Source organism: Callionymus lyra, chromosome 9, assembly GCF_982586985.1.
Source record: "Callionymus lyra chromosome 9, fCalLyr1.hap1.1, whole genome shotgun sequence".
Classification (NCBI taxonomy): domain Eukaryota; kingdom Metazoa; phylum Chordata; class Actinopteri; order Syngnathiformes; family Callionymidae; genus Callionymus; species Callionymus lyra.
Genome location: NC_141826.1, coordinates 15,080,699 through 15,103,527, shown reverse-complemented (window position 1 = coordinate 15,103,527; position 22,829 = coordinate 15,080,699). Strand labels below are relative to the sequence as shown.

Genomic DNA, 22,829 nt, shown 5'->3' with positions numbered 1-22,829 from the left:
TCTCTCACATAATTGTATCGTAAATCAAAAACAACATTTCTAGTCCATTTATTTGATCTTAAATCAGCTTCATTAGCGACACCGCTGAAGTAGCATTAGAGGCTAAAGCAGCACGACTGCAAACGCTGTGAAATCTCTGTAAACACACTCAATAAAGGCCCACTTAACTCAAGGTAGCAAACCTCTGAATATTCCTCAACATTGGAATAATGCCAGACGGTTGCACCGGCGCGAACAGAACACCAGGGAAGAAAAGAAGAAAAAAAGAGGGGTTAACATAAAAAGAAAAGGAAAGTACCTTTCTTGTGAGTAGCCTCATTTTTGGAGCCTTTGGGGTCTAATAAAAAAAAGATCAGAATTAAACACAGTAATATTCTAGCAACAGGTTTACCAAACTATTCGTTGTTTGTCCTCGAGAAGGAAAACAGCGGCTTTTTTTTTTTTGTCTATCAAGGAGCGAAACAAGACAGCAAGGCTCGATTATCTACGGTGTCGCAACGCTGCCAACACTCAGCTGGCGTGAGTGTGTGGCAGTGGAGGGCGGGTTAGGAGGGAGAGGGGTTGGGGGGGTAGGCAACATACTGTGAAGGCAATAGCAGGGAGGGGGGATGCACTTGTCTGGAAAAGTACTACTGCCATAACTGCGGCGGGCAGGAGAGGCGATGCACTAGGATGAAGAGGAGGAAGAGGAGGGTTGCAATGCAGTTCTTATCAAGAGTAGCCGACTTAACGCTAGCAAAATGCACTAGAGAAGATGCAAGAGGCCAGAGAGAACGATCAGAACAGGAGAAGGGGGATGAGGGAGAATGCAAAGACTACATGTCAAACCGGCTTCGTTTCATATTTTGCCTCATTTGGCCTTTTTTTTTTTTTTTTGGTTTGTTTTTGTTGATGAGCAACAAGTTCCAGACTGCACCGTTACGCCCGACCAGTCGAGTCAAACAGAAATGGATTCTTTGTCCCTCGTAATGATCCGTCTTTGGCGACCAGAATGGAGTCGGAGAGTATGGATAAATGATCCCCCCAATTCCAAGAAGGAAATTCAATTTCTTTTTTTCTTTTTTTTTTTCGTCCGCCCCTTTCAAACGGACGCCATTAGTTCTAAGTAATGTGGCTGAAATGGAGCCATACGCCATCGAGATGATAGAGGAGTCGACTCCCGGCGCACCAGGAAATGTAAATCTTCGACACGATTGCAGATGGAAGACATAATGAGTCGCACCAATAAGAAGGACCTTTTTAGCTCTGAGTCGTCTGCCAAAATGCAGACTCGCTAACGAATTTGAAACTTTTAATTGTTTTTCTGTAGAACTCGGCTGTTCCAGATCTTCAGTCGACTTCAGAACACGAGTGTTTCTAGGACGTGTAAACACAAAAAAAGTAGTTAGATTTACCAAACGTTGTGTCCTCTTTGTTCAAACATTACAGTTTTTGGGGTTTGAAACTGAATGAATGAATAGTTTTATTTTTATTACAATATAAAATACTTAAATGAAGTACAATCTGTAGGCAATTATTACCACACAGACCACTACAAAACTTTAAATAAACTCTGTACCTGAAAAAGGAATAGGCCGAAGCAAAGGCTTTTTTTTTGCCTATCCTATGCAATCCATGAAATGACCTAAAATATCAATCATACAAAGCAGAAGAAAACACACACACACACAAAAAAATGTAATCTAAATTGTTAAAATTTCAATGTCATTTGACATTGTAATCCTTAAGTATTTTTTTTTTGAAACTCAACAGTTCATCTTCAGTTTGTCACTGGATCCATTCCATAATTTAACTCCCAGAAATAAAACACATCTATGTTTAATATATTTATTATATACTGTATATATTTAGTTCTCACTTTACATATTTCAAAGACACACAACCCTCTTAAATATACAAATGCTTGATAATATTTATAATATTTTTATTTGTACCATGTCTAAGAATTTTTAGATGCCAGAATTTATATTAATTATATGGTCTATGTATATCCTGCATGTATTTCCCCAAACCACAACAAAATATGACATATATGGCATTATACTGTAAGTGAGAAGTATAATATATGCAGAAATGTATGTTTAACAAATCCCCTACTTTGTAGATAATAACTATAGGTTTAGCTAATTTATTTTTAATATACTCTACATGTGGCATCCAACTAAATGTATGATGTAAAATGTTTCCCAATTACAAAGATGTTCCTTAAAGGGTCATATAAAGGTCTAGACTAGGAATTTAGTAATTTTTGTGTCTAAAGAGAACTTTATCAGTATTTTTTCAAGTAGAAAATAGTCTCCTAACTCAAAAACTAGCATTCTGAGACGGCAACACTAACTCAGGAATCTTTTTTTTTTGTTTTCACAAGGGGACATTATTTTTTTCAACATTCTAAGTCGCAGGGAAATATGTCTGTAGAAGGAAATACGATTTGACCGTGATTTTGTCTTTTAATTCTTTGAGGCTCAAACTATCTTTTATTACTTTTATTACCTCTTTATTGCTTCTTCTCCTTCAATAAAAACTCCCGTCAAATTCCTTTCCTCCAACATTTGTGTGTAAGTCTCAGTCCAATTATTGTAATCCATGATCTCTGTCACTTATTTTATTTAAAGCCTCTTAATTGTGGATATACATGAGGTTATTTGTTCCCATATGAAGGAGTCGTTAAATTAAATGAGAATTGTAATTGCACAATAATGACTTTGTTTGCCTATCGGTTTATGAATAATGCTGCCGTTATTACAGTGGCAATAATTCACCAGCGACTCAATTAGAAGTAGGAGAATGAGTTTCCTTCTGTTTACCCAACTAACTAAACAAAGTCTCCTCTTGGGAAGCGTCTGCTGATCGATAGCTAATTTCTCCTCCAAAACCTCGGCGATCTGGGTAAACCGCAACCCAGCCTGCTTGGCTGTACTTGACAACTGTCATGGTGAGGGATGGCGTCTGCGCCAAAAAGAGGTCTGGCGGCGATATTGCACTCCGTCACTGTCAGCCGGGCAGAAAGAAAAAAAAATCAACTCCTGCTGAGACAGATGAAAAGTCCTGGGCACAACCATGAACTGTTGTCGGCAGGTGACTTAAACTCTCTAATCTGCACGATCCATGAAAGGCAATTTTTCCCCCCCGTCTCTTCTTTTCCTTGCAATCTCTTTGTGTCAGGGCTTAGCCCGGGCTTAGCCCCTTTGGCGGCGCAGCCTGTCGAACAACACGCCGACTGATCTCGCCGTTAAAGCGACATCAAGCTTCGGGTTTATTTTAGGGTGGAGTGAAGCATCGCCGGCGGCGGATAATGAAAGCTAATTACTGGTAATGAGGAGAATCAATTCACTCGGCTTTTCAAGGGAACTCACTTGGGCTAATAACCATGTTCCAAAATATTCTTCGGCTGACTACCGATAATAAAGTCACTCAAAAGGTTTGTGATGGCAACACTCGTAAACAATGGAGACACTTCCTCTTCACTTTTCTCCTCTGGCTGGTAATTAAAAGTGCCAAAAGTTCACTTATGACTGAATGGGCTTTTATGAAGCAGCCCTGCCCTTCTTATGAATGCATTAGCCACAGATGCGTACGCCGGCCTTGAGAGAATACTTATGTAGCTGTGCATAATTTGGTGATTCAGTTAGTCGTTTCTCGAGATGTACGTTAAGTCTTGACTCTTTCTTTGACTAAGATGTGTCCAGCTGGGTACTGCTCAGCAATTATGATTACATACGTTTTCTAGATAACGGTTACGTTTCCGTACATCAGGGCAAGTCAAAAGTCTAGTCCTTTGGGTCTTCCATGTTGCATTAAAATTCATTTCCGTGTCTAAACAAGCCTGCAGTTAATACAAACTCTGCAGCGAGAATTCTCACCGGCTCTAGTAGAAGAACTCACATTTTCCCCATCCTTAAAACTATTCATTGGCTGACAGTTTCTTTTAGGATCCTTTTTTTAAATTATGTGATTTACTTTAAGGGGTATTCATGGTCAGTCTCCTCCTTACATCAGTGATCTGATCCAGCCTTGCACCCCAGCTCGGGCTCTGAGGTCTGTGGATCAGAATCTACTGATGGTTCCTTGCACACGGTTCCGGACCATAGGAAAGAAATCCTAAGCTCCTTGCTCCTAAGCTTTGGAATGATCTTCCTCTCCCTCTGTGTTTGATGGAATCTACGGACTCCTTCAAGAAGCATCTTTTTTTAAGACATTTTTATTTGTACTCTTAATTCTTTTTTGGGGCTGCCGTCTTTGTCTCTATGTTATCTTGGCATTTTAAAGCATGTATTTGACCTTTTTATTGTTTTTATTTGTTAAAGTGCTTTGTGACCCTGGTCTGAAAAAGGCGCTTTACAAAATAATCAGTACATCTTTCAGTTTAAGATCTGAAAGGATGGTTTGTAACATTCGGCCAAAAGGACAGAAAAGGGTATGTTGAGGTTATTGAGGAATTCCTAACTTCCCTTTACCTGAATTTCCAGGTATGCTAGATAGATGCTTTCAGAACAAATCCTCACAAGACTGTAGGTTTTTCTAACTTGTCACAAAACATCTTAGAAATTAGATTTTGGTCCATGATCCATAGATATGTTTAAACTGTAGGTTCTATAAACTCAACTGGTCTAGTGTGAGCTACTTGGGGAGAGTATTTGACAGACAACAAAGACGCTACCGAGGAGACATTTTTGAGCGACAATCACAAAACCTACGTTGGAAATAAAACTACTCCTTCTGTCATCACTTTCACGGTTTGCTGCCTTTGAACAAAAAAAGCTTTCCTAACTTGAGACTCTTGCCAACTTGAATAATTGAAATGGCTCTAATTAGACATTCCTCCGTACTGGTGTGTTTGTGGAAGTTGTTTTTTCCGGTCTCTCTCTCTCGAGAGACTGTCTCTTTGAATAAAGATGATATAAAAACAATACACGCCTTTACTCCATAAATACCTCCAACCCACTTAGGACTACGTGATTCCCTTCTTTGTGGTGGTCCGTGAGCTTAAAAGAGACTTAATGTGCTCTTCCCCTGAAAGAAGAAACTGTGGTTATGTACTTCCAAAGTGACTCGACGTGAATTCCTCATCCTGCTCTGCACTTTTTTACTTTTACCATCCGTCTGTTCAATATTCCTCTCTTCGCTGCCCTTGCTGCTCCGCCTCCTTCTGCTAGAAGTCGAAGCGTGATCAATATTTTTGTCATAACTCACGGGAGAGTCACCTCTGCTGCGACATTAATATCCTTCCACTCGGCGCGATATAGGCCCCGTCCAAATGTCTGGCTTCAAAATAGGTGGATGGCCGTAACTTTTTTTTTAGATTTAAAGGGACCTTCCCTCTGGGGCAAGGATGTCACTTCAATCCTGTCGACCTTATCCCGTCTAAAAACAAATAACAAATAGGAGGTGTAGCGTTCTGCTTATTCATGTCCCTACAAATGTAATACAGCATTCCAGAGCCCACTGGGAAAGTACCTTTGCCACGCTAGCGGAAACACTTCTTATGTTTGCAGTTTGTGCGCCCGTTTGCATTTCTCGCCATCTGCGGTCCTTCCCGATCCCCAGCCACAAACAAATGCCCTCAAGTCAGGCTGCCATTTGCTTTGCTCCACAACCCCTCGCTTCCTTTCCTTTCCACCCTCTCTCTTTCATTCATCTCCCCGTTCCCAGCCATTCCTTCATCCCACACTCATTACCTTATGCCCATTAATCCCATTAAGTATCCATTAAACAAGTGCAGATAAGACCAAATGAACGTCAAGCTTTGACAGCTAATAACTACTGTCTCACCTCTGCAGGCTCGACTCGTGAGGGGAACTGGAATGCCGGGGTGGTACCGTGAAAGGATAGAGCTGCTGGAAGATACAGTAGATTATAATGAGCTGAGCCAAAAGACAAAGCTCTAAAATAAACCAGTTACTTCTTCCACTTTTAGACGGCAATTTACAAGGTACAAGAGGACCTTGAGATTCCTATGAATAAGGGTCTAGACTCTCTTTTAGATAAGGGTGTGGAGCTTTAGTAGAGCTTCTGCTAAAACAGGGGGGCATCTTGTTCCCTGGACCCTTCCCTGGTAATCCTCTCGAAGTTTACCTTCCCCCAGAGTTGATCTTTCCCCCAGAAGAGCTTTAGGAGATATGGAGGAAATTCTTCTTCCCTTTTACTTCTACAGCAACCCCTTAGATATGTCCTCCTACAATTAGTTTATTGATTTTTTAAAGGGCAACTAACTCAACTCTCTTGACTCACTCGGATGTTTTAATGTCTTCCTCTCAATGCAGTTAGTCCCTCATCATTATGATGTTATTACTTTATAAAGTCCGTCTGAAATCTTGTCAAACGTAGTTACAAGAGCAGAGTTATGACGTAATAATGGCTTCACTCCTTCTCTGCCGCGCTTTGTTTGTACACGATTTCGTTGGAGGTTGAGGAATTTATGATGCGTGGTGACAAACCCTAATGCTTGACCAATCACAGCAGAGTGGGTTATGTTAAATAAGATTTAATCTCCAGAAAAACAAATTGTTTTCAGTGGGCAGGGCTTAAGATCATTTTCTAATGTAAATATGGGCTATTAAAGCCAGTAAAATAAAATGGAAAAAACAAGAAACCTGCGTTAATCACAATTGGTAAGATACACTTTTTATAATCAAAGCAACACTGCTCTCTATTTTCTAAAGTTTTTATTTTTATTTTTCAGTGTGTTTGGTCGAATCTTTAAAATTGACAATGTTATCTTTTTGTCTTCATTAGTTTGTCTTAAGTAAAGTATTTTATTATCAAGTGGACTGTAAATAAAACATTACAACCATTACTTTCTATGAAGATACAGATTTTTTAGAGTCATTGGCTAGAAAATATCTATCGAACTCAATCACAGATAACAATAGTAAATGCTAATGAAAAGTTGGAGACGGTAAGAAAAGGAGAAGGAATAGAATCGGTTTGACGAGGGAGGATGTGAAGTCTTTGGAGAAGGACTTGAGAATGACTGTTGTAGTTCATTATGGGGGTGTGGAAAAGGAGATTTTTAACCAAAACCACCTGTTCTATTAAACGGCTTTGTGGGCCTTGAGTTATAAAGAGCGCCTGGAGTTTGAGTTATAAGCCTTAATAGAGCCTGGAGTTTGATGAACCTGTAGTCCATGAGCTGCTGGCCGTTCACAAGGCCACAACTGTATTATTATCCATGTATCAGGAAATGAGGACAACCAGCAGATTGAGGGAGTTGCAGCTATTTGTGAGACTAGTAAGGCCTTAGTGTCTTGATGAATGGACTGAACTGGAGTTCCCCCTTCACCCGCTCCTCCGTAACCTTGCCCTTCCTCATCAGTCAAGACGGCCGGCAGCAAGGACGACCTCTGATTTTTAGAGCACAATGACCACCAGCCTGCAAGCTCAGCGGCTATCCTTCCAGCAACGACCTTCTCGTGCACATCCTCTTTCCAACCGACCGTTCGCCGCTCGACCGTCTCCACGACATCTCTGGACGCCATCGTTTTATTTCACGCCCGCACTCTCTGTAAATCCCAGCGATGATCAGTGAATGAGAAACATTGGCTTGTTAATATTTATTTCTTCTCTGGTTAGATGTTTAACTTAACTTTTTACCCATTATTTTGTAGAATATTCTCATATTTAATTACTTATTTTTACATGTTTTTCACTCTGAATATTCTAAAATAATGTACCATGTGATGAATCTTCGCTACAGTAGAGCTCTAGTTACGCGTCACCTGAATAATCCAGGAGGCATTCTGACTAAAACAATGTCTTTTGGCTCAGCTCTTTCTTCACCAGCAAGTCCTCATCTCTAAAATCCACTTCCTTTTCTCACTTGTGAACAAAACGTCAAGATAAATTCCTTTATAATCTTATTATGATCCACTCAGTCTTTCTTAGTTCAAATATAAGGAAAGTTTTACAACCAAAATCATCCGGACTTAAATAAAAATGAAATGAAATATTGTTTTTAATAGATTAATTCACCTTTAAAATATAAATAATATATTGTTATACTTACTTCTTTTGCAAAATAGATTAAGATATTGATATTGATATCTAAGAATACTGGAAGCAGGATCATTTATATATATTTTAAGAAGTTAATAAAGGAAATATTGTTTTATGATTTTAATTCTTCTCTCTTAATTTAATGTATTCTTTAAAGAAATAACATGAATACATTAATTTCTTTTATCTCTTTATATGGTTCTTTATATGTCCTATAATGTCTCTTGTGTTTTTAAGCAACAATATTTGACACGTAATATCATTTTATAAATTATATATGTTTGTTCTTTTTATTTGTATATAAATTGATTATTATTATTGTCAGTACTAATGTACCCTGCTATCAAATAATATATATATATATATATATATATATATATATATATATATATATATATATATATTTATATTTTTAAATATTGTATAGAGCATATCTTTTTTCATTTTTTTTCTTTCTTTTATTATTATTTTTTCTTGTTTCTTTTTTAATTGTTTAAGCAAAATCCCAAATAAATTCTTATTAAAAAGTATTATTTTTAGTTACTTTTAAGAAAATAACTTCTAATATACTTGCTTTCTATAAGTTTCCTTTTTTTTCAATATTTTTTAAATTTACACATTTTTTGGTCATAACAAAATGTCTTTTCTCAGATATTTTAAATTCAAAAAATAAAATTAAAATAGTTGTTTTCTTCATCCAAACTATAATCGAGGTCAATTACGTGTGACGGGAAGTGGACGACTGAATGAGGAAAAAACTTTAAAGTGCAATTAAAATATAGAAACAAAATACAAAGAAAAGAAAGAAGAAATGAACTCATGGATAATAAATGGTTCGTCCCAAATATGTCAGGAGCGCTCGGTGTCCCCTCTCTCCCGACGGAGGAACCTGCTACATCAATTGGAAGCTTTTTACCCTCAGAGTAGACCCGAGTCATGATCACTGTAATTTCCTCTCATGCCGACACATTCGTAGCTGCGGGCGAATCTCATCTACCAAACTTTTCCCTCTCCTTTCCAATCTGCGCTGAGAAATGAGCAACATCAGAGTCGCTACGACGAGCCGGGTGAGGGGAGTCTCTTCGCAGTCCAGTCACGACTCTTCTTATTTCACCAAAAAATCCAGTGAAAGCGTTGCCAACTTGTGTCGTGAAGATCGTCTTCGCAATTAAATACGTGGCAACTTCCCGGTTCCTTCTATTAAAGGAACGGAGGGCACAATTAAAACTCGCTGATTTATCGCAGCCGTCACATTCGCAGGTTATAAAATTTGATTTGTAAAGGTCATTGCAGCAGTAAAGTCGCGCTAAATCACACCAAATGAAAGAGTTGCCAGCTTACACTCGGAGGAATTCAGAAGGGAAGACGACGAGGGGTTTGGAAGCGGCTGCAGGTTTAATAAAAAAAATAAAAAAAATAAAAACGCCATTTTCAAATTGAATCTTTACTCCCACTGGTGATTCTAGCGACACAAGATCAGGTCACGTGACTATCATGGTCACGTCACTGAAGGTAGTTTCCCTTCTCGGTTCTGGATGTTAGCGATGGAGTCGTCCAATTACAGACTCCTCAATCCCACTTCTGACTCCACTTGTTACAAAAAGAGTTGAGGTTTAGCCCACATGGAGACAAAGTTAAAGAGGACTGATGGTTCAATTAATGTTAATGGTTGAAAAAGGGACATTTAATGAGGACATTTAAGACGATTAAAAAAACTTAAATTGATGATCCAAAAATCCATATTAAACTTTGAAACATTTTACAACAAACCACATTTTTATCAGATTTTTCATTATTGTAACAAGACAATGCTTATGTTTTTAATTCCCGTAGTGTAAAATAAAACATTTCATTGCTGCGAATATGATTTAAATAAAATGTTCAATAATATATTTTAAGCAATAATATTTGGTACATTAATTGTATTTCTTTTAATATGATATATAGATTGTTATTTATTATTATCTGTACCAAAGAGAATCCCTGTTATCAAATAATTATTTGTTTAAATATTGAATACACTATATACTGTATATTTTTCATTATATTTTTCTTTTGTTTTGTTGAAAAAACAACTAATAAGGATCAATAGACGTCTCTAAAGATGGGAACGTGTAATAAATATTTCCTGATTTATTGATTTATTATTTATATTTCTGTGTAATCCTAGTTTTTTAAGTTCTAGACAAAGTGTGTTTGTTTACTAGTTACCGTTATTGTATAATTAATGAAAAACTACGAATATTTAATTTTTTCTTTTTTGTCTTTGGGCATTTCTTGTCAGAAGTTACCACAGTAAAATCATAGTTCCACCTTCACCTCTCTTGTGTCATCTCTCCTTTACTCTTCAGTTCATCCTTCAACATGTCCTTAAACTTTTTTACTGGTCTTTATGTAAACATAAACATCTTCATCATAACATTCTACTCGGCTGCTTAAACCCTTATAATTGTTTCTATTATTTCCACCCTGCCTGCACTCTCCTCTTGACCTAATTGTATCTAAGACTAGCTGAAAAACATTACAAAATTAAAACGATCATTCAATCAAATATAAACATAGTGATAATAATGTCAAAATGTTACTTATTGCTGCTTTAATAGTACCATTATCATGAGTTTGACAAAACATGTGTTCTCTTAAATCAGTGACGTTATACAGACGAAAAAATATTAACAATACCTACAGTATTTCCTACTGTTGCTACTCTGTAAGAGGAAATATGAGTCCAAACACAGCGTGCCACTATTTTAATTCCTGGAGGCTAAATTTAGCGTATTTATCTGTGTTTGGTGTCACAAAACATAAATTGTTCTCCTTCTCTTTTTCTCATTGAAGCCATACATCTGCCCACCTTCTGTCATTGCTCATCTCTGCGTTAAAGTTTTATGGGATAACTCACACTAATCGCAAGAAGTCTCAGCACCATTAGCTAGGTAGCCATTTCGAGCCTTAAGTTTGACCTTGTTAAAAAGTGGAAAAGCAAATAGCCGACGGTTGTGAAAGCAGCAGATGGCGAGGACTAGTCAAGAGAGTGAACTTCCAAAAGAAAATCCAAACATTTAAAATAAAAAAGGCATCAAAAGCTGAGAGGAGTTGAGTTTTATTCCTCAGAATCGGGCCAATTACTTTTAATTTTTTTTCGTGTGTATTTTTAAGTTACTCGTGGCGAGTGAGTACCTCGGCTCCTGGCGTGGGACATTTCGTTGTCCTCGGACAGTAAAGAAACCTCTGACATGTGTCTTTTTTTCTTTTTAAGGGGCTTCCATTCAGGGAGAGGTCACGTGTTCTCATCATCAGCCACCATCATCCATGACTCTTTTAAGCTTGTTCAATCCAGAGGCACATTACCTTGACCACAAAATACAAGCACTCGGGGGGAGGGGGGAGGGGGTTATCGTGTGGACACCAAGGAATGTAGCCAACTTAGCTAAAGGAAATGCGCTTAACGTTCTGATCGGGGGGCTTCAAGTGCAAGGATGGGGGGAGGTAATGCAGTTCACATCTGAGTTGCTACGTTCTTGAAACAGGTGGATCATTGGGCAAGTTTACCTTTGTTGTACACTGGAAGGAGTGAATGAAAACAGATTGACAAGTTAACAACAACCAGAACAAGAGCATTGAACAGACTTTCATTTGGGTTTTTGGTTGGTCGATACAAACCTGCTCCCGGCAACGACTGCTTACCCTTCAAAAAACAAGTGTTAAAAAAAAAACATGTCGACATCCAGTGACTTTCGAGGATTCGGGCGACATTCCTGCCCTTATCCGACTGAGTCCTGGTGGCAGCTCCTACCTTTAAAGTTCGGTCGAATTCTGGCGTCGTAGCCCGAGACCTTGCCCATGAGCTTGTCCAGGAACTCCGAGGGCGGCATCGGCGAGGCGGCTTTTCTCGCCGCCGCTTCTTTCGACGACGCCAAGCTGGAAGACAGAGGCGAGAAGACGCCGTTAGTCCTTTAAATCCAGGAAACCAAACTCAAGCAAAGATAGATAGATAGATACTTTATTCATCTCCTTAGAGAAATTCGCGGTTCAGCAGCTCCAGAATATGTTACAAAGAAATAGAACACAGAGGCATGCAAGTTATGTACAGTCAAAAGTTACCGAACGAAACATTTTTAGTGTAGTTTAGTCTCTAGACCTTTCCAGGGTGTCCCCAAGTAGCTAGTGATGGCCTCCAGAGAGCCTGTTAAAGGGAATACATCAACTTTAAACGCATGAGTGATGATTGTCTACAATTCCTTATTGATCCCTAATCCCGAGTGGACTTCGCACACACTTGGCTTTTTTCCCCCTTATTAAGTCCATCATCGGATTCTCTCGGCGTAAAAAAAAAAAATCCCTCAGAAACGGCGCCGAGGGAGGGCGAGATCCGTCGATAAACAAACACCTGAACACACTCGAGTGGAACAAACACAGGCGGCCATTTTGAGAAGGTGTCGTTCCTTCAGCGGGAACAGTTCAAACACGACTTGGCGGCGGCTCTTCCCCTGACACGACGGCCGGTTGACAGACGGCGCCGCATATTTGACTTGTCGGGTCGAAGTAAAAAGTTTGCACACGGATCCGTCGATACGGAGACGGTAATGAATTCTCAGAGCAAAGGTGAATTATGAATTGCTCAAACTCCAGGGCGACGTTGTTCAAACATTGTTAGGTTATCAAGCGTCAGAAGTTTCGACATTTTCTTTCACTGCACGCTTCGTCTGAAAAGTCCGATAAAGTAAAGTACAACAAAGTTATCATCCTTGTAGGTTTTTATGGATCTTATATTAAGAAACTTAGCCTATTTTTAAAACATTCAATTTGTCTTAATCATATTGATTTCTCATTATATTAATTCAATATATAATATTAATTATATGAAACATGTTTCACATTTTTCTCTGGGTTTATTTTGACAATTTTTCGCTGTTTTACCTATTTTCATATTTAATCATTTTAAATTTCTTTTTTTGTTTTTATAAATAGTTAAATATCTTTTTACAATTATTTGTTGTGGCATTATTAAAACAAAAACCTTCAAAAACCTTCAGATTTTTAATATTTTAATAGGAGTTTTTGTCTTGTCTTGAAAATGTTATTTGATTCATTTGATAAATATTGAACAATTGAATCAAATAAGAGAGTCATACAAATAAAAAATGTCTTTTATAAATAAAAAAACAAATAAAATACTTTATTGGGCAGCTTCAGAGCTTGGTCACGGGTTCGACTCCCACCTGCTTGTACCCTCTTCCAAACTAAGGTGATGTCATTTAAACTTCTACTACAAAGACACCACGACACTTGTGAGTTCTGGACCGTTGGTCCGAGAACAAACCGACAGCGACTCGGCGTCCCAGTGAGCCGGGGCTCGACTGACCCCTGGCCCCTCAGTGGCTCCGCATTAGCTGCCATTTGTTGTGCGGTCTCCGGTGCACTGCATTATTTCTCGCTGTGCCTGGAGACAGAGCACGGACAGCAGTGTGATCCGGGCTATTAATAGAGTGGAGTTCTGACCCATTTGAGGAGAGACTCACAATGAGCTTTGTTCAACAACGCGAGGACGCAGGAAATTACATAAGAAATCTCGTCGGCCTGGTTCTGATCTCGGCGGGGAGTATTCTGACCACTACTCGTCGGCAGAGATTCCGGAGGAGACTCTTAGAGCTTTAATCCCGACTCCAGATTTCCAGTTCAGTTGAACCAAACTTTTCCCTTGAGGCACTTTTAAATGAAAAGTTGAATAATGATATATTTAAGTAGCGTAAAATGACTTTCGAAGTGCTGTTGTGGTCATGTGGTTTTTATGATGTCATTCTTCTAGTGGCGACATCAAGTTCAAAATGTTGGTGAATTCCTGACAATCTGAATTGTTAATACTTAAACCAGATTACAGACGGATAGGGCCTAAATTAGCTATTTAGTGTTGTTGAGATAACGGATAATTTCTTTCAAAAGCACAATTTAAAGTTAACAGATGTTTTCTTTTTAAGATCAAATTTGACAATGTTCCTAATATGTACTGTTGTACCTATCGTAGCGAAGCTAAATCTTGGTCAGGCCCTGCACGCCCACCATCCTATTACTGAAACTGAGGTCAACTCAAGGTTCGGCCATCTTGGAAATGGGCTCTTCAAATTTAACAATACACTGAGCAAGAGGTTCAAACTGGCTGAATTATGATCGATTTAGTTCAGGCTAAAGCGGCTAATATGTGCTCACTTGTTGGTCAAATCAACCATGCTCTGTATTATGGAAGTTCATAGAAAATAAGGGAATATAATCCAATGAGAAATATAAGAAATACAAATTCACCAACCATTCAATCCATTTAATGTTGTGAAAATCCATATTTTTAGGGTAGATGTGCCTGTGACTTCGGGTATTTATGAAGCTAGCCTCAAGCAGACACTCTATAAACTGCAACACCTAGAATTACCACATTGTCTTTAATTTTTATTTTTAAATCTGAGGTTGGCCCTCGTTTAAGGTCCTTATGAGTAGATACAACATGAATTTAATTCTGAGCTGTAGTTTTCCTGTTAGTTCTGGTGGCAATTTTTTCAGAAAACTATATCTCAGAAATATAAGTCAAAGTAATGTGTCATGTGTTGAACTGTCCAAAACTAACAATACATATAAATCCAAACATATATAAAAGTAAAAGAAAATTATTTATTTATTTTCGGATGTTGGGCCAAAATTGCATCAAAGGAAAAACAGGAATTATAAAGATCAGTTGCCAGCCAGTTTATCACAGGCTGGGCTTGTCATGTGTAATGGACGGTGGCATGTTCCTTATAGTTCCTTTTAGTTATTCCATTCAAACTACTGTCGTGGTTCTTGTATCTCCGGATCGTCAACGACTGAAGAGTTTGTGTCGGGCCCCGGTGTGGTGACCACGTTAACTAGAATAACTGTAACAATGAAGAGACGCACTCGTTACTTGTGTTCACTCATCTTGTAAAGTAACCACGGAAGCGTGTCCCTTTTAATAGCGACCGGAAACGGTGACGACGGTGCTAAAGGTTCCACCTACTGCCCTCGATACCTTTTAAAGGCTACGTTTACTCCAGTGCTGTGTCTGAAATCGCATACTTCTCTTGGTGCACTGGCAGTTAGTGTGCATCAGGATAGTGTACGTACTAACTAGTACGCAAATTCTCGACAGATAGTATGTTTCAAATCATGGTGTAACTTCCATTTACAACGTCAATGTCACTTAGATGGCAGCCGATTAGGGTAGAAAGTGTTCATCGATCCATACTCAGTTTTAGTACGCCAATTTAGTGTGCATGGCGCACTACAATTCGCATACTAAGAATTGAGACGAACTAATGCACTAAAAATACTAAGTTTAAGTACAGAAGTATTCAATTTGAGACACAGCTCAGGACAAAATATACATCTTAGGTATTCGTTTATATTTAAAAAAAAAGTTATATATAAATATATTAAATACAATTTTTACATTTAAAAAAATGTTTATCATACATAAAAAAAGGTCAGGTAGGAACTCTATTTTTGTGTTTAAACCCATGTTGATTTGCCTGAAAAAACAACAACAATAAACCCTCTGCTTTGTTCTACTACCTAAACTTGCTCACAACTATTATTAGCTGAGAGTTCAATCCAAACCCCTGATTAGATATTTCGGGAACACATCTATCTTTCATTTACGGAGGTCACAGGCTGGGATCATGAGAAATTATTTATTTTGAAGCTGGAACTTTTTTTCACTTCGTCAGTCCCGTCCCACTCCTGTCGTCTCCTATCAATGATTGAAACCAGACGGTTAATTACGGTTGAATCCGGGACACGGACTTGAGCGACGCCGACTTGGAAGGAAAGGCGCTGTGGGGCACGGGGGTGTTTGTTTTAAGCGAAGACGGCGAGCCGGGAAGTCACTTCTTCAAACATTCTTGGATAATGGACATTTATATTTTAAGTTATAACCAATCAGTCTGAGGAGTTGACATTCCGTGTCCCCAATTAACTTGAATGAAAAAATGCTGTTGGTGAGATTAGTTGAGAGGGAAGAATCTGTCATTCCATCTGAGCTGTGACGGGAGGAAGGGAAGGTTAATGTTTCATATCTTAAGAAGACAGTCCATCAGGCCTAATTCACACCCTCTGAATACTAAAATCGAACGAGTGTGACGTGATCTACGGTAGAACGTGGCGAGCTGCATGATAAATAACCGACTTGCGGATTCAGAAAAGAGCCTCCGCCGTCGCTCCACATCAGGACGAAACCCTCTCAGGTGGAAATGAAACCGGAAACCATCAAAGTGAGCTTCTTTTGTTACGTAATTAGCCACATATTTAAAGCGCCGCGAGACTTCAAACTAAATCTATGTTTCGAAATAGCTCTCAAATCCTACCGCTGACGCCGTGACGGATGACGTCGGAGCAAACAAAGGACAAATTACCTCGGAGCGTCACGGCGCTGTTTCATTTGATGTCGATGGTATTTTGAGGTGAAAGCTTTTGTGTGTTGGGTGAAGTTTGCGGAGGAGAATCTTCAGGGAAGTCGAGATGGAAGCTGATGAAACTTACATGCGGGTCATGAACGGGGTAAGAGCCTTATAAGCGCATCATTTGTCGGTTTTCATTGGACTCACATGCGACTCTCGGGTGACTCAGAATTCAGCCATTGGCAGGACATTGAGTTTATTTTACAGTTACTTGAATTGAGTTATGTCCACCAGGGGGCGCTCCATTAAGTTTTCATACTTCTTCTGCTTCCATGAGAAGATAGAAGAGGTTGAAGCCTGGAATCAAACCCACAACCTTGTGGAGGTGGAGACTTCCGGGATCGGTGAAACGTGGTGACAAACCTCGAGCCTTGACCAATCACAGCAGAGTGGGTGTGGTTATGGTAAACAAGATTTGGTCTCCAGAAAAAACAGATGTACAAATGAGTACAATAGAGGTTCGAGATCAATTTAAGACACACTTAAATCAACATATTAGTTGCTCTTTGGGAGTAAATTTCCAAAGTGAATCACAAAGAATCAGAGTCAGAGTTAAAATAATGTTTTTTGTCGTAAAATTACACAGTAGATATGAGTTGCTCCGATTGTTTACCAGGTTTAACTGCTGGCAGTAACATAACCGAGGTATCTTTTTTATCAAGATACTTTAGTTCATATTTCAAAACTGCTGTCGACAGTTCCAAAGTGTCCCGGTTTGAACCAAACTAGAGTAAACAACTCTGAGACAAACATCTGTCAGACACGGGAAGTGCATTCTTGCACGACAATTTACAATCCCACACCAACATTTCACACCTCAACCATCTCTGGGGTCCCTCACACTCGGGCCCGATCTGTCCTCGGTGTCCTACAAAAAAAAAATCCACTTGGTACCAATCGGTGCCAAACATTTGTGTGTGGATACAACAATGAAAACAAACTTATCAGAACGACAAAGTGCTAAATGAAAGGGTCTTTTGAATTTTTCAACAATGACCACCAGACAGTGAAGCTAGCGGCAGCTAATAGATCTTGAACAGGTTCAAGTGGTGACTGAGGGTTGCCAAACATTGTTTGAAAAGAGGAAATCCGATGGTATTTTCTAGATAACTGAAGTGTACCCAATAAAGTCTTACGAGAGATAATAAGTTTAAAATTTGTAAGGTGTTATTTTTAGGGCTGGGTTTCGATCTAAATTTTTTGAAATCGGCGCCAATATCCGAAGTCTTCACTTTGATACCGGTTCTTGAATTATACTTTTTTCAATACCAATTTTAAAAGATAAATTCCATCACCAACCAAAAAAAAATTATGATAACGTAGTCCAAAAAAATATTTACAATGCAAAATAACACTTTTTGCTAAGTGATCAATCAATCTGACGTTCACGGCATTTGTCACACACAGTTTTCCTTCAGGAAAATCCACGAATAAACAAGTTTTGATCACGCGTGGGCTCCGAAATTTGGCACCGAAAGACAAGGTATGTTGGTACAACTGAAGCATTTTGGTCTCTGCCACAAAACGAACCAAATTTCAATACCCAGCCTTAATCGTTTTACTTCAAAAATTACAAAATATGTGTGGATTTTTTTGGAGGGTGGATAATAATGCATTGATTTGATTATCAAGTTTTAGTAAATGTGGATTTTTACGAATAATTTTCATTGACAAAAATCATGGATATTTTGCTCACTTTTTATTTTTTATTTAACTCTTTGTTTTCTCAAGACATTGAGGTAGACTGGGCTGGTGGATGGAACCGTCTGGAGAATGATGATTTCATGATGGTTTATGAGGACAGTGGTAAAGCATAACTTAGCTTAGCTCCTCCTCTGGTTTATTTCCGTCTAGTTCTGACCACTGCGAACCTGAAACAGCATAAAAATCAGCGTGGCGAGGTGAGGTGCACAATACAAGGCATCTTGTCATAATGTTGCAGCAGGTTAAATTCAACGAAAGCTTTCAGGGGTTGTTTTTTTAATCACGACGGAGGTATTTTTGTCGCTTGTGACTCAATCTGCTGCCAGTGACTCAGAAAAGTGGAGTAGAAAAAAAGTGCAGTCAGAGTAAACGCGGCGATTCGGGCTCGCTGTTGGCCAGTCCAGAACAAGATGCCTCATGTTAGCTGCTGTGACCTTTTCTGATTCAGCAGAGCTCGTTTTTTTTTTTGAATGTCAGTGTCAAAAAACCTACAAGCCTCCCAACAATCAGGTCAAACGTCTGTGAACCACGAAGCAGATTTAACACGTTGAAAACGTGACGTTTGGTTGATTCTTGATACTATTTTATAATTAAGCTTTAACTCTGACTCTGATTCTTTGTGATTCACTTTTAAATTGTATTTATTTTTAATTGTACTCTCACTCTAAAGAGCAACTAATATGTTTATTTAAGTGTGTCTTAAATTGATCTAGAACCTCTATTGTACTCATTTGTACGTCTGTTTTTCTGGAGACCAAATCTTGTTTACCATAACCACACGCACTCTGCTGTGATTGGTCAAGTCTTGAGGTTTGTCACCCCGTGTTATCAATCCTAGAAGTCTTCACCTCCAATGGAATCGATGTATAAACAAAGCGGGCGTAATTACAGCTGGCTGGAGGAGGAGTGAAGCCATGATTACGTCATAGTGGACTCCACTCTCGTAACCTCTTGTTCGCCGTGATTTCAGACGGGGGAGAATTTTATAGAGTAGTAACGTAGTCATGATGAGGGACGGCATCTTGGAGAGGAAGACTTCAACATTTGAAACTTGTGAGTAAGTCAGGAGAGTAGGAGATATATTCTTTCACCTCTATCATAACTTCTGGGTCTGCCCCGGGTCCTCCTCCTAGTAGAGCCTTTCACAACTGAGGCTCCCCATAGAGACATGCTAACAAGATGCCAAAACCCCTCAACTGAGTTCTTATGTAGCAGCAGTTGTTCTTCCAAGAGCCTCTTCTAAATGTCTGAGCCTTTGACAATAATTAATCTAGTTGAGATAGTGAAGGATCATGGGACATATTCAAGATTTTTTTTCGACATGGAATTATCTGAAGGATGTTTGTCATTTTCCTGTAGCTACTCCTGTTTCCTCCCACTGTCCCAAAACATAAAATGGTAGATCAAAGGTAGTTTGAGTCTCAATGATGAATTTAGGGGCGCCTCCCTAGGTAGCTGGGACATTCCTCTCAAAACCAAGAATCACATCCATTATAATTGCAGTTATTTAACTGTGGCTGCCTCTCACTTAATAATATTAATTAAAACCATCTCGAGTGTTGTTACGCTCACTTAGCAAATGATTAACAGATTGCTGCGACCACGGAGATTAAACGAAACACATTATTATAATTGATAACCCTGGTGAGATAAACGTCTAATTAAACATTTCACGCCAACGAAGGTTGTTAGGAATGTCGTGTGTCGCCGGTTCCACCGCCGCGTCGGTGGGCGTTGGGTGAGTTAATCGACGATAAGGATCTTGAGTTGTCAATATCGGCACCCACGCACCCCCGGGGTTGGGGGGGGTTGCTTTCGGAACAAAAGCAGCAGTGATGGATGGATAATGGACTGAACGGTGAGGTGCGTCCCAAAAAAAAAACGCTGAGCCCAAACGTTCCGTCGATCCCGATCAATACCTCGACATCACACTTTTAGGAAGCGTCGCGCTTTATCCAATTGTGCTTCCCGGGCGTAGCGAATTAGCCACATCGGAGATTATTTCGGTGCCAATAATTCCCACCGCTGTACGCGTCAAATCTCACTCTAATCCTCTTTGCATCGATGACAAGCCGGAGTCTGATAGGATCGCGTCCATTTCCGTTGTTTATCCACAGCGCGGCGAAGATAATAAGGAGAAGCGTTTCATGAAATGGCTTTTAAATTAGCAGCGAACACTGGATGCTGGATTAGTCACAGATTGGGATTAGAACACCATGTGTTCCGTACAAATCTCTATTTACTGCACTGGGCTGAATGGGAGCCACACAGTAGGATTGAAGAAACATTGCCATGTAGCCTGGCAACAAGACAGCTCAATTCCCTGTGGGACTTCTCATCCAATTTGGGCGCAAGTGACAAATTTGGCAGATTAAAGGTCTTTGTGAAAGTAGATACAACATGGCTCCAATTTAAAGTATTTCTGGCTCCTTTTCAGAAAACTATAAGGAATAAAAATCAAGTATTTGTGAATGTGTCAATATCAAAAAACAGTATTAATAAAGATACAATGATTATCATTATAATAATTATTCAATTTTTGTTATGATGATGTGTTGGAAAAAAAAAAAAAAGGTGCCCATGGAAAAAAAATTGGGAGAATTGGGAAAAAATAAAGAGTATTAACTTGATTTAAATAACCAAAAAAATAGATCTTTATAGAAAATCGCCAAAATATACTCATTATAAGGTGACCATAGACATATAAAAATATAAAATTAAAAAATCTTTAAAAACCAGTTAAAAAAAAAACTCAACCATGAAGAATCAGATTTTTTAATTAAAAAAATATAAATATAAATGTAAGATATAGAAAAAAAAAGAAAACAAAAATGGAGACAGGAAATTATTAAGTCATAATAAAAGTTTAAAGTAGTAAGTACACACAATAATAATAAAAATAATAGATTTTGTTATCTACTTCAAACTTGGGCAACAAATATCAAAGTGCTACATGTTTAAAAAATACATCATAAAACTATTTTAAAAAAAAGACGAACAATTTTTATAAAATACTGACGTTTCATAGTCGCAAAAGATACACAACTAAGAATAAGACTTGAGGGTAAAATCCCAGAAAAACCTCAGTAAAGTAGATTTGTGACTCCAAGTCCATTTATAGTACTTTCCAAGTAGCCCTGACTTCCACACAAGAACGCCTCTGCGCTAACCCTTCACGACGAGAAGCTTGTTAGTTACGTAAAGAAACAACATGTAAATAAGCAACTCCTCCGTTCAAGTGACACTGATCTGCAGTGACTTCTCCGTCTTGTTTTGGGATGACTCAGATATTCGGTGACGCTTGGTTGAACCCCTGGGAGCGGTCAACCTGGAACAATAGGGGGGGGGAACGCGGCCAATACTCTTATCTAACTCCTGGAAGGAAAACTCATTACAGTCTTTTCTAGGAGGTTTGTTATCTGTTATGAAGCAAACCCTCAAGACGATTTCGAGAGAACGTGAATCACTAGAGATGATGGTTAAAAAAGACCAAACGGACGGATGTTGATGATCCATCAGAGCGGGGCGGGAATCGTATTCAAACCACATTCCCTACAGAGTATCCATAAATGTAGCTTTCACACTCAACTGGACCCAAAGTATTTTGGAAAGAACCGGTCACCCATCGCCCGACCCTTTAAAAAGTGACACTTTGGCCTGTGTTCGCGTTAGCGGAAGAGGCGTTGGAGTGTGCAGTCAAGCTCAGCAACCCGAAAATATCCCAAACCCTCATTTCTGTTTTCGGCGTATCTCTCGGTGCCAGCAGAAGAGGCGAGCCCTCTGCCTTCCCAAGTGTTACTAAATGCCAGGATGAGATCAATTAGGGGATTCGGGTCTTCAGAGGCTTGGAGGAACATAATGAGGAACACTTAGCGCTAATGATTGGAGCTTCGCATTACCGCCCGCACCTTCTCGGCTCTGCATATTAGTCGCTGGCACCGGTCGACTCAGCTGTTTTTTTGTTTTTTTTCCCTGTTCTTCTGCTGCCTCAGCTCTGGCCACAGGTCTCAACAGTCCACATTGATCTCAGATAATTAAACCAAATTTGGTCCTTGATCACGGAATCACAGGGACGAACGTTGAGAGCCAAGGGTTGAAATTGTATGAATCGACATCACACTGGGTTTTAAGTTTGTTGCGTATTCTGATGCTTCTCCTTTGTGTACTTTTCTTTGCGTTATCTCCTTTTTAATCTATGTTCTTTATTTTGATCTACGTTCTTTATCATTGCAATTTGTCATCCCTTGGGCTTTGTTCTTGTTTGCACTTTGTTAGGTTTTTTATGATGTCTGCTGTGAATTGGAAACATAATTTCCCGAAAGAAATCTCCACAGGGATTAATAAAAACGATCTTATCTAATCTAAAAAATATATAAAAAATGAATAAATGCCAAATTGAAATAGTCTCGGAAAAGATACACATGTATTGTGTTTTTAACTTTGAATGTAGAAGTTGTTTAAGGGAGAATAAAACATGACAAACTGTTGGCTGAAGCATAATTTTCCATAAAAAAGGATGTGCATTCTCGTAAAAAATAAACCTTAGATAATGTCCAATAATGTCTGATTATGTCCAATACTGTCAGATAAAGTCCAATTAATGAACATCAGGTCAAAGATTTTTTTTAAATCACTTTTCACTATTTTTCTTAACGTCCATTGAACCTT

The 22,829-nt window shown here is 38.8% G+C and overlaps 1 protein-coding gene across 2 annotated transcripts in view; it reads right to left on the bottom strand.

Annotated features, from left to right (window-relative positions):
* The window catches only part of glra1 (glycine receptor, alpha 1), a 120,398-nt gene that overhangs the window by 83,925 nt on the left and 13,644 nt on the right, over nt 1-22,829 (bottom strand). Inside the window, exons 2-3 of one of the 2 annotated variants that reach the window (XM_087799703.1) lie at nt 11,792-11,916; nt 299-337 (exon numbers count right to left, since the gene is read on the bottom strand). In XM_087799703.1, the coding sequence (XP_087655829.1) occupies nt 299-337; nt 11,792-11,916 (164 nt within the window). The remainder of the gene's footprint in view (nt 1-298; nt 338-11,791; nt 11,917-22,829) is intronic. The other variant, XM_087799704.1, reaches the window with a different exon arrangement.